General features: G+C 34.5%; 1 protein-coding gene across 1 annotated transcript; it reads right to left on the reverse strand.

The window, feature by feature from the left end:
- Positions 1–393: 393 nt before the first annotated feature.
- Positions 394–9,756, reverse strand: LOC306882328 (hypoxia-inducible factor 1-alpha inhibitor). Its single transcript, XM_079436876.1, has 8 exons — positions 9,416–9,756; positions 7,896–8,146; positions 7,183–7,331; positions 6,868–7,013; positions 4,921–5,027; positions 3,196–3,259; positions 3,000–3,110; positions 394–2,228 (listed from the first exon to the last, which is right to left on the reverse strand). The coding sequence occupies exons 1-8, from the start codon at positions 9,566–9,568 to the stop codon at positions 2,172–2,174; spliced, it is 1,038 nt and encodes a 345-aa protein (XP_079293002.1). The 5' UTR covers positions 9,569–9,756; the 3' UTR covers positions 394–2,171.
- Between the last annotated feature and the right edge of the window lie 3,413 nt (positions 9,757–13,169).

Raw genomic sequence — 13,169 nt, forward strand, 5'->3', positions numbered from 1 at the left:
TCACATGCCGTGTGACAGCCGCTTCTGTGTGCGTGCTTCAGATGTGTGCTCTCAGAAAATTACATATAAACTAATATGGTTTAAAACGCATGATTTCAGCGCGATAGACATGATAATCAAAATGTTTTTTAGCAGAGAATCTGAGGAACCAGCTGGAAAGGCACAGAGCTATTTTGGAAAAGGGGGCGGACAGCAGCAGCTTATTTGCATTTAAAGATACATGCACGAAAACAGCTCGTTTCTGCTTCCGCTCAGAATAGGCATTTTCAAAATGTTATAGTTAATGTTATATACAATGTTAAAGGGAGGGGGGGGGGGGGGCATAATAGGTATCCTTTAAATAATAAATTATTTTTAATGTGGAGGAATATACACATCTAAAGACACAAAGGTGAGAAAAGAACAACGAAACATTTTGTTTTAATTTAAAGACTTCCAAGAACAAATGTAAACCACTTTAAGCCACTCAAAAATCAGTGCTGAGAAGTACAGAAATCAAAAGATCATGCAGATAGCCTTTGAACTAACATGTTTTGTTCTCTTACACTTTTACACAACATAGTTCATGATCTAAAGCATATTAAACAATGCTAAAACCTGTTAAATAATCCAAAAGACATGTCTGTGAAAGGCCAAACACTTCAAAATATCTTGGGGAATTTTATCTTGTTACAAGCATTTAAAATTCTTACAAAAATTACACTAGTTATTATTTATTTCGTGTCTGTGATGATAAGCAATTTACATGATAGATGACTACTTGTTGGTACACTGTTTGGCATTTTGGCAAAATAAAAAGTCAGCTGAAGTCCATGATATACCAATAGATTTACAGTATGTAAGGAAAACTTTGAAACATTGTATACATTAAAAAAATTAGAGTGACCATTTGGGTTGTTTGCTTTCTTCCCTGAACAAAAGTGACAGTGAAGATATTTATAATGTTACAAAAGATTTATCTTTCAAATGGATGCTTTTGAGCTTTCTATTCAAAAAATCCTGAAGAAAAATAAATTGCATCAAGGTTTTGAAATATTACAGATACAATCAAATAAATGTAGCCTCGGCTAACTTAATAGACTTCTTATAGACTTTGAAAAAAAAAAAAAAAAAAAAAAGTTTACTGACCCCAAACTAGTGTAGGAAATCTCAGTTTCAGCTTTTAGCACACACATTTTTTTTTTATCTGAAATGCACACATTTTAACAACATTTTTTTTATTAAAAGGATAAAAAAAAAGTTCCAATTAAAAAAAAAAAAAAAACATTCAAAATCTTTTATTTCTTTCAATTCATGGAAACCGCTAATACTTGGCAAGTGTAGTTTGTTCTGAATTACAATCCTTACAGAAATGGTACCATATAATGTTACACAGTAAAATATAACACCAAGAAACTAAAAACATTTGCCTTAATGTACACTTAGCTAAAAAAAAAAAAAAATTGAAAGAAAAAGAATAATTACAAATGCATATAAACTAATGCAAATTTTAATTCAGTGAGTCGCCTATGAAAGGATAAGAAATCCTTTCTGTTTTAAAACATATTGTGGCTGACCATTGTATTCTGCATTACCTCTATCCTAACAGTAACACTGTTAACCCATGAGATCGAATTCAAAAGCAAATACAAAAAACATTGAATCATGATTGTATCAACAGTTTAAAACCGTCAATGAGCTGATGGGTAAGTTTCAAGTTGTAAATCATTCTCCTTTGTAGATATGCTCGAGGCACTCTGCCAGTTTCACTGCGCGGACTCTGAACCACAGGAGTTTAATCCTGACATATGGCACCTTCTTTGTCCCAACATGGGACAAAACCTGACAACAGGCGCTCTGGGTGGTGTAAAAGTGCTTTACAGACTCTGCTAATGCATTCGTCTATTTTTTTTAGCACGTAATACTGCACACATATGAACTTAAGGACTTTAAGGAGAGATCAACTCAAGATTCCTCACCAGTGGTTTTCTCCTTAAACTAACATAGAACTAGCTATAATGGGTCCAGTAAATGAAAGCAGACAAAAGGCAAAAGTCTTTATACTGCCAAAATACTGCCATGCACTGGCATTTCAACAGTCTGAATGTACACACAGGCATATATTCAAATCCACACATACATATAAACAGCCTGTCTTAGCAGCACCCTAAAGAGGGTTCAAGCTCAGACCATTAACTCAGTCCATGATCATATCTGCCTTTGATCATCATGTTCAACAATGGACCAACCTGTGGAAAACAGACAACAATCAATATGAAATGTATTCTTTCAGGGTTTATGCAGCTTTTATAGCTAAATTAAAGACTTTTTAAGACCAAGTAAAGAAAATTCAAGAAATAAGTTGAAGGGAATACAAAATGTCATTATGCTTTGTCTCAGGAGAAAACTGTGTTGTATTAACAACACTGCAAAGTCTGAATAATATAACTCCCCATTGATTTCCAATACCTATTTATTCATTAATCCAAAAATTAGGATTAGCTCAGCTCCCAACCATTAGAATATGGAAATAACTACTTATATTTTCTGTTCAAACTGCAAAAAACTGATGTTCTTTGTCAGTATTTTCGTTTTGTTTGCCAGTGCAAATGTCTAAAGGTTCTAAAATCAAGATACATTCCCTTGAGAAGCAAAATTACTTGTTAAAAAGAGAATTTCTGCCAGTAATGACTTTATAAAGTTAAGACTTTTTGCTCTGATTTAAGAAATTTTAAGGCCTTTATTTGTGAAAAGGCAAATTAGAATGTATTAAGACCCACCAATACAAAACAACTAAAAAGTAGTAGAACGAGGAAAAAGGTTATTAATTTTCTTCTCTAGTCACAGTCAAATGTAGGCATGAACAATTTTATTCAGGTTTAAAGCAGGTTAGCCACAAATATACTTGTAATTAGGTTATTGTCAAGGTCAAAATAGACAGGGAATTCCTTAATGCATTATTCATATCTGAGGACCTAAAAACGGAAAAGGCTTTGATTGACTGTTCTACTTCTCTGTACCTCATGCGGGTCCCCCAAGGCCTCTCCCAACATCTTCTCTATGTTCCTCATTATGGCCACCTTCTGATGAGCTTTCAAAGGGTACTCTATCCTCTTAGGAGTGGGTGCCCCCTGGAAATATTTTGTACAATCCTGGTTGATTTGTGCAAACATATATCATGTTTACAGTGGATGAGATGATGCTGCAAAAGCATACCTTGTACCAGAAGTTTACTGTGACGGTCACTCCTCCATTTAACAGGGACTCAATGTGATGCCACCTTTATAGAGGTAAAAATACAAACATTTATAATTTAAGATCATTTCATACAGTATTATGCAAACATTTAGGGTCACTAATTATCCATTTCTTTTTTAAGAAATTAATACTTCTATTCAGAACACTTAAAGTTTTTCAAATGTGACATTAAAGACTTTTAAATTGTTGCATAAGATTTCTATGTTTAATAAAATCTGTTATTTTGAACTTTCTATTCATCAAATAATCCTGAAAAAAATACATTTCCACAAAAATAGAATAACAATAGTAAATGTTTCTTGAGCACCAAATCAGCATATTAGAATGATTTCTGAAAGATCATGTGAGACTGAAGACTGAGTAATGGCTGCTGAGAATTCAGCTTTGCCATCACAGGAATAAATTACATATAAAAAAAAAAACATAATAAAAAAAAAAAACATTTTAAACATTACTTAAATATTTCACAGAATTTATGTTTTACTGTATCTTAACATTAAATGAACGCAGCCTTAGTGAGCATAATACATCTTTCAAAACATCTATAAAAAAAAATCAGACCCAAAACTTTATACAGTAAAGTATAAAAACATATTTTAAATTTTAAATAATTGACTAAATATTTGTTCACTCAGTTTAGGATTGCTTTAACATTTCTAATTCAGACGCAAATACATTTAGAACTAAATATTTTAAAACTGTTCTAAAATGAATAAACAAAAAAATCTTCCATAAAGCATTTATTTATGATAACATTCAATTGGTATTTATGACACAGACAATTTAGATAAGAGCACCTTGCCTGCAAAAAAGTGAAAATCCCTGAAAAACAGTTAAAATCCCACCCTGGACATTTCTTCCACACCCCTCACTATGACTGTTCTCTTAATATAGTCACTTTTGCAAAGCACATGATGTGTACTTTACACATATAGGCTAAACTGCACTTTCACACAGCTAATGAAAAAAACCTGTTTGGAAAGTTTTTAGAGACTTGCAACACTTTGTGTTTACTCTCTAATTCAAACTGTGCTATTCTGTGACACTAGGTTAAAAGAAGTGGAGAGATGTTCACACACAGGCAGCCATGAGGAAAAAGTATGGACTGTAGAATTACACAGCTGGTTGGCATCATTTTGCCCTCCAGTGACTAGAGGAGCAAGGAGTTGGAAAAGGAAGCCGTCATGGCTGAGTCACTCTCACAGGCTTGAAACTAAGTCAGCAGCCCATGGAGGCGGAGAGGCAGAGGCCTGCCGAATGAGGCACGCAACTGAGAGAGAGCCAACACTAGCTGGGTCACTTCAGGTATACACTTCACTGACTGCTATGTTCAAGCTGTTTAAACATATAAATTGGGAAAGATTTGTAAAACTAAACCACATTTATTAATTTACAAATGTGTATGTATGCATGTGTGAAATCAAACAAATGCTCTCTCAATTTATTGCACTAAAATAAAAATAAAAAGTCATGTGAACTGAAGAGTACTTCTGCACTACTGAACAGAATTACTAAAATATTCCTAACAGGTTTCCCTAAGCACTCCTCCCGTCTGCCATTGGCTGGTCAAACAGATAGTTCTGCCTCAAACTCCACATTTGATGCAGACTGGCTGAATTACACACTTCATCTTAAAGTAATCGTTGTGATCCATCTTTTATGTGTATTTGAAAGCAATCTTACCAGTACATCGGGATGTATAAGACATCACCTGGTCCCACAACAGCCTCATATCCAACAGCATTTTTGAAATTAGGAAACTTGTCATAATCTGGATTCTCAAAATCAACCTATTAATGCAAAATAAAATAAAAACAAACTTCTTGAAGAACATTTTATCATTACAGTCTTAAAGAGTCTGAAAACAAAGATGTTTAGTCAGTGGTTCTCAAACTTTTCATACCAAGAACAATATTTTTTCACATTCAATCTACAATCCATTTCAGTGTACCAGTGCTATGTACAGAGAAGGAAATGTTCTGTGCTACCTTCAAACCTGTAAAATAGGGTCTAGTAAGTCAACACAAGTTTCAATATATCTTGGCATGTCTGTTTATACGTTTAATGTTTTTGTATTCACTGCCATCATTTTGCGACACAGATGGTCATAACTATGGCAAATGAGTGGAAAAAGTCACGTGACTAAAACAGAAGAATGTAATATTTTACTTTATCTGTTGTTGTTGATATTCTCAGCATATGTTTGCATGCCGTATTGCTCAAGTACAATGTAGACTATGCAATAGTCGCATAATATATTACACAACATAACAATTAGAGATCGACCGATATATCGATTTACCGATATTTTCCCGGATATTTAAATTTTTTTACCATAATTGGATATCGGTTTTGTAATATCTGATTCACCGATAAATGTCGCCATCTTGTGGGTGTTTTAAGAATTGCTCGCAGGATTGCCATTGCCGTGCGTCTGAGGGGAGACGAGACAACAACAACGGCGTGCAGGTACTTGATTAGTAAACTTTATTTAGCATAACAGCTATTAATGCACAAATTAGATGTATTACATAAATGCCTGATATGTAGTTTATGCAACTTGGCTCTGAGAAATAAGATAATCTGTCAAGCCCTGTCCCAATAAAGACGTAACTTTGCATGAATTAAATAATACAGCCATGAATTAGCGCATGTTGGAAATAAAAGCACTGAATTTAATTCTCTCTCTGTTGCCTATGTGCTCATCATTAGTTTCGTGAAGCCGCTTTCATATTTCTGGTCACTCAGCAGGTTGATGCTCAAGAAATGCTCAAGCACGCAACCGCATGTAACTTTTAACAAGATTCACTTTTTTGAAGCACCCTAAATTGTATTAGCTCTTACTATATAACCATTATTTTGCTTATAAACATCTAAATAAATACAACTCTATGGAAATTAATTATTTATTATCTCCGCAAGTGATCGCAGTTTGGGTATAGTTCTGTGTAAATGCATAGATAAACCGCTCTGTCAGCAGCATAATTTAGAACGACAAAAAATATAACATGGCAGTTGAGAAATGCAATACAATACAATGTTTGTTATATTCCAATACTCCAGAGACTATTATTCAGTGAATTAACATTATCCAGTGAATTATTCTTCACTCTTTAGCCTATTAAACAGCTTATAAACCTACTAAAACTGTAGTTAAAAATGAAGTTGATATAACTCCTGTCCTTTATTTATTTTCTCCATTTGAAAACATTAGACATTCTACATTTATTTTGCTTACTGCTAATATTAGTGTTGCTGCTGATGCTTTTTTATAAATAAAATGTTTTTTATTGTTGTAATATGAAGATTAAATTTAACATCTTAAAACATTTTTTTTAAAACGACTGAAAGGAGGAAAAACCAAAGTGAAGTATGGACTAACTTTACGCAGTCATTTAAATAAATATCGGTTCTGCAAATCGGTTATCGGGCACATAAACATGCAAATAATTGGTATCGGTTATACAAACTCAATATCGGCCGATCACTAATAACAATATTACATAAAATTAGACATGCAATATTGAACATTTTTTAAATGTATATTTTTTAGACTGTAAACTTCTGTGGTAATATCACATACCAATATTTGAGAACCACTTGTAAAGAGTGTTTTCAAACATATAATACCTGACTCTGTCTGTCACATGGATGATGAACTGGGTAAGGATAGAGGCAGTCAAACTGACCCGGAGGAAAGAGGATGCATCTCTTATGTCCTTTGATTTGTGCAAAGAAATTCTGCTGCTCATCATAGTGTGCTGGTGTCACATTGCCTGATGTGACGTTTTGAGTGGATAAACAAAAACAAAAAATTAGACGATGGTTACTGCAACAACTCACCACGACAACGAAGGACAATTTTCAAGAGGGGAAAGCCAATCAAAATTTTATTTTAACTAATAATGCCAATAATTTGGATAAAAAGGTAAGGTGCACTGATACCTTGCATGCCTACGAGCAGCAAATTTGAGGTCAGCGGTCCCCAGTTTCGTTTAGCTTGCTGTTTGTTAATCCAGTTCCAATTGAATCCAAGGAAATCCACCACTATTTTTCGGCCTACTGTATCATTCAGAGTTTGTTGCAAGTACACTCTACAAATTAAACAGCAATGTAATTTCACATTAAATAAATTTAATTTAAAAGTAACTTAAAATGCAATTCTACCTCGCAGAATTTTCATATATTATTAAGTAAATATATCTGAATTTGCTTAATATTTATTAATTAAAGGTAAAGAGTTAAAGGTCTGGAACCAGAAACAAGATGATTGTAAATGATACAGCGATAATGCCACCAAAGCAGAGTATCAAAAGGTCAGAGATGTGGCCTGGACATCAGCTGGCAGAATTAACTGCTTAGTCATACACTGGAGCGATTTTATTTCCTGGATTGGATTTCACGCATCTCAACACTTTTCTGCCGCACATCTACTGTTCATGTCAATATAATCAGCTCACAACTTTATAGTCAAGGTAAAATTTAAACATACACTGTACACAATTGTACAATTATTTGATACTGAAAGGGTGTTCTAACTGTGAAAGGAAAAAAGACAAGAGAGCAACTGTCTTTGTTTTAATGTCAAATCACCTCAGCCAGCAGTTTTAAACATGGCTATCAGGTACATTAATGCAAATCCCATTGACATAACTTACCTTTCTTTTCCACCTTGTTCCTCTGTCTGATGCATCTTGTCCACAAACTCAGAAAATTTCATCTCTATTCGATGAGATTTGGGCACAAAGTCCTGAAAGTTTGTCATCTTCTTCTCGTCATAATACAAGAATTTGTGATTTTCTGCTATGTAAACAGAGAAGTCCCCATTTCCAATGTTCTCTTGCAAGTAGGGTATGTCCCACTTCAGAGCTGGATATACTAAACTGGTATCTGTTAAAACAACAGGCTCCTACAAAAGAAAAAAAAAGTCAAATTAACTATTTAGAAGAATAATATGAGTCACACATAATTGTTTTTAAAACAGATTAGTGCAGTGCTATTCTGGGTCGTCCGTAGTTTCGCTTCATTATTCTGTAAGCACAGTCACCTTTAACTGTACTGTATGTTTCCTGTAGCACCAAACACACTTCCACACTCATGTTTGCATTATATGCATATTATATTAAATGCATATATTTAGGCTAGAACTTAAATATTAATTTAAACAGAACCGCGAAAAATACGGTCCGAGTCGTGCAGCGACCTCGCCAAGGCTCGGCGTTTATTTGACACAGAATTATTCTGATGCTGCAGCATGAAAAAAAGTGACAAGTGCTACGTGACTAGAAGAACGTAGACTGTTCCAGCACGCGCACGGCCAGACTGCTCTCGCGCTCCGCTGCAGCTAACGATACACTAGACGACCGCTACAAGAGCACACCGCTATGCAGCGACACAAACTTTTAATGTAAATTACTATTATATACATGATATTATTTATTTTTAAATAACTTACCATTTGACTATGCGTCAGAAGTGTTCTGATATATATATAATATATATATATATATATATATATATATATATATATATATATATATATGTGTGAACACATTCAATTAAAAATAATACTTTTTATTAATTCATTCTAAAAAAAAAAAATTAAAACGCACGGACTCGTGAACAGCTAAGATAGTCCCTTGCCACTGTTTACATGAGACAGCCGTCAACACAACAATGAACAACGTGCTTTGACTGATTATAAGCCATTACCACAGCTGTTGTTGTTGTTTTTTGGTAACGTACATAGCAAAGCTTTAATTATACTTTCATTTACGTCTTTTCCTTTCTGTTTGGCGCAGGAACCCCTCCCTTGGTCATATAAAAACACTGTAAATATTTATATTTTTAATCTATCGTTAAAACATAGGAATAAACATTATAAATAATGTTATACAATCTAGTTAGAATGCTAAACGGCTTTAGGAAATGCACTTGCACTTATTTAAATTTACATTTTACGATATCTTACTGCAATAATGTATTGTAAACGTCTCACTTTAAGCAGAAATTACACTTAACGACCCGTTTACTAATTTTCAACATTTAAAACATTTCTTAACATGGCAGTTACAAAACCATCTTACGTTAGGCGCACCTTGCACCCATCCGAACGAGCCTCCACTCCTCCATCTGTCTGTCTAATGCCATGCAGGATAAATCTGCCAACATAACTTACCTCGTTATTGATGAGGATCTCCGCACGCGGATCTGTATGAGCTAGTCGCGGTATCTGTCGGGTTGGAAAAGTATATTGCCGAAACTGCGATTCATTCCAGCCTGGGTCGCGTAGATCTGCGGCGGCGGCAGCTCCATCGCCCTCTGCTGCCATGTCCTCTGAGAGGATTGCTGCTACTTCACAATAAAGTCACACGAGGGTGAACGGCACAGCCGTTGAGCTGAGAGAGGAGCAGTGAGAACCGCTCCTGTCTTTTCACACACCCCACAGAAACACGAACAGACGAGCGGAGCAACCCGCGTAGTCACGCAAACAGCGTGAAAACAGAAAACACCGGAAGTGGGGGGTTTCAAAATAAAAGTCTCTATACTGTTGGACGCCGGTGTTAATGAATGAGTGGGTGTGGAGTAAGGAAACTATTACAAATATGTCAACTGATAAAAACATTTCGCTAAATAAAGCCGACAGGGTATCATTAATAATTAATCGGACGTGAAACGGAAGACACGAACACAGCAAAACTATGAACAAAAGCCATCATCCGGTAAGACAACACAAACAACTAGCCTAAATATCACCATACTTTCCTAGTTGATTGATCGCAGTACATTTACGACATTAATTTTGTATTACACGTTTTCTAAAATGTGTTTACATATAGAAATAAACACCATTTAATTAAATGTGCACTTATTTTCATACATTTTCAAAACAGAATATGAACACTAAATATAGCCAGATGCAAAATTCTTGATTCGCATGCCAATTAAAAAATAAAAAACATGTTTCATCTCTCCATAAATCAGAAAATATCTTAGTCTCTTTATATTTTTGAAAATTACTTCAACAGTCAGTCATCACAATGTTTTTAAGAATAACATGTTAAATCAGGATGATAGCCTGTACGCCTTTGTAAAACACTCGACATATAATTAAGAATAAAACTAAAACTTTTTGCCTGTAAATTACTGAAGTGGAGACGTCTGGCTTAATTCAGGAGGGGAAAACTAATTTCGAGAAACTGTTTTTTGTTGCTATTGTAGGCCTAATTTTGCACTCTCAGACGCAAAAAGATAAAGTGCTATAAAATAAATACTAAAATGTGTATTTTGTATGTTTTCTTTCCACTGGTCTGAAAAAAAAGACATGTTATGGATGGAATTAGCCCAACATTTCTACACGAGTGTAGCCTATAAAAAAATGGTTTTGCCTTCAGAAATATTTTTCCCCTGAAACCGCAATTGACCAATCAGAATCAAGTATTCCAAAGAAATGTATTTTTTCGGTAATTACATCCTTTAAAAAAAAAAAAAAGTCTCACTGTCCCATAGTCCTGGACATCTAACTCGATTAGTTACTTTCCTGTCTCGCTCGCACAAACCTATGAGGAAAGAAAAAGCCAGAGTGCGGATTGAACGGTAGATGGAGATATTGGACAACTGGTTGTTTCGTGGTCGGCCATACTTTATTGTGCTATATAAAAGGGGCTAAGAATATTCTAGTAGATTCATTCGAGTTACCTGGGTATGTATCTTTTTATTTCACTATGCATCACATGACGAGAAACACTTATTAAACTACAGAGAAATACATCCATCTAAGCACATACAATCATATAAGCACCAGCAGGCCCAAATATGCTAGCGAAATACCTATTAAAGGATATTCATGATCCCTTATCTTCTGTCGAATACAAAAGGATATTTTGGAAAATGTCTCAGAGTTTTGCATACTTGAGTAAATTATGGCATATTTTTTATATTTAGATGAACTGTACCTTTAAGAATATCTGTAATCATTTGTCACTGCTTTTTCTTGTGACAGAATTTATGTGTGTGAAAAATGACACAAAGTAACCTTTTCAAACAGTGTTAATTTTAGTCCATGCCTATTTCACTTTTCCCTTGAGCCTTCACGGATTCTCTTCTTATAAAATATAGCCTATATGTAACCTTCGGAGGGCGCCAAAACGTGTCTGAGATCATTGTCAATTTTTTATAACAGTGCTACCTAAAGTAGGCCCACTACAGTTCAGGGGTTTTCTGTGTGGGGTCCGGGGACCACGAGGATGACTCAAAGGGGTGCGGGGAAAATATGAGAAAAATAAATTACAAAAACTGTTTAACTAAAACAAAGGCAACCGATTTTGTGGGGAGAAAATTCTTTTTGACGCCTTTTGTTTGTATATTAAATGAATTAACTAATAAAGGCCTAAATTTAATTGAAAATGAGTCTCCTTTATTTTCGTTTTGGTTAAATGTTTTACAGATAATAAAATATCGTTTTGGCTTTTGTACAGAGACAACTAAAACAATTATTTTTGGGGCAATTAGCTCATGCTTAATAATAATCATGCTTAATATTTTTTGTTTTGGCCATAGTCTGAATATAGCAACTTGTCGTTTTAACACAGCGGCTGCACTTTCCTTTTGGGATGTAATGTTAACCACAGATCTTATTTAGCTCTTTATAAATATTTTATCGTCAATATAAAAACACATAGGAAAATATAGCCTCAGGCTATAAAATACTAATTCTGTTCTGGGTTTTAGGACTACCGAACATAATGATCTACTTATCGTTTCAGTCACCAGCAGATGGAACGATTGTGCCAAACTCAAATATTTCTCTAAATGCACCTGTTAATGCAAATCAATGATTCTTTAAAAAAAAAAAAAAAAACTGCTTGCCTTGCCTCTGCTTGTCTGAATATCTGATCATTTTAGGAATAGGTAGGCCCTATCAAATTCTGCTTTATAATGTTTTAAATATTTTAGCTGTGTTTTGGAGTGTATCTTTTCATCTGAAAGTCATGTGAATCAACTGGTGTGCAAAACTAGGGGAATGTCATAGGGAGAAGACAAATAGTCCTTTCCCACCCACTGCTACACTCACACCCATGCTGACCTTAGCCACCTCTTAGTGTTCTTCCCCCAGATGCCTTAAGTCATAAATCCTATTAGTCAAGGTTTCTCCGAACCAATAAATGTAATTTTCCCAATTTCTGTGGATTGTTTCATCATTTAATTGTGCTGAGAGAGCACATGGCCATCAGTCACACTGCTAAATATACCTCCACAAATAAAAAAGAAAAAAAGTATAACACCGTATAAGCTAAATATTATATTCCAATAGAAAAAAAACTATAATTTTGTAACAGATCTTTATTAATAACAGCTTAAGGATATACACAATTCAATATACTGTAAAAGAATGTTCTCTGCTGTGAATTCCCATATATCAGACAACCTAGCTGACACGAAATATGCCAAAACATGACAAAATCTAATCTTGTTCTCTTCCAGTGTGTTACCTCACTCTCAGCCACCTTAAACTCATGCCCCACGGCAAATCATCCATGGCAAGGCAAACCTTCCAGTCGCGACCCTGCTTTCATGTGAACACATAAAAAAACGGAAGTTTAGCAGTAGGGTTTAAGGTTGACTCGATTTTTATAGATAAAGTGAAATTTGAATGTGAATATCAAAACACACATTTTAACTTAATAAATCACAATGTGTTGCCTTCATTGGCTATCCTAACAAACTAAATTGGAAAAATAGGAGGAATTCACTTAATCTCCACATAATTAGCAAGGTGTCAAGGGGAATTTTTATTTTTGATCTTGATTTCGTAAATAAGATGTCAATGAGGTGCTTCATTGAAACCACAGAAGCATAGCAGAACAAGCGATCACCAATAAATAGAGTTTTAATTAGTTTTTTTTAGTCAACATTTAAAGGGCCACAGTTTT

This window comes from Barbus barbus (assembly GCF_936440315.1).
Source record: "Barbus barbus genome assembly, chromosome: 16".
NCBI classification, from domain to species: Eukaryota; Metazoa; Chordata; class Actinopteri; order Cypriniformes; family Cyprinidae; genus Barbus; species Barbus barbus.

What these genes read in the sequence shown, in the direction of transcription:
- LOC306882328 (XM_079436876.1), bottom strand. Translation starts at nt 9,568, where the DNA reads ATGGCAGCAGAGGGCGATGGAGCTGCCGCCGCCGCAGATCTACGCGAC. An exon ending in AGATCCTCATCAATAACGAG is followed by an intron (nt 8,147 to 9,415) that starts GTAAGTTATGTT and finishes TTTCTTTTGTAG; the next exon opens with GAGCCTGTTGTTTTAACAGA. An exon ending in CCTTGGGGGACCCGCATGAG is followed by an intron (nt 2,229 to 2,999) that starts GTACAGAGAAGT and finishes TGTTTTCCACAG; the next exon opens with GTTGGTCCATTGTTGAACAT.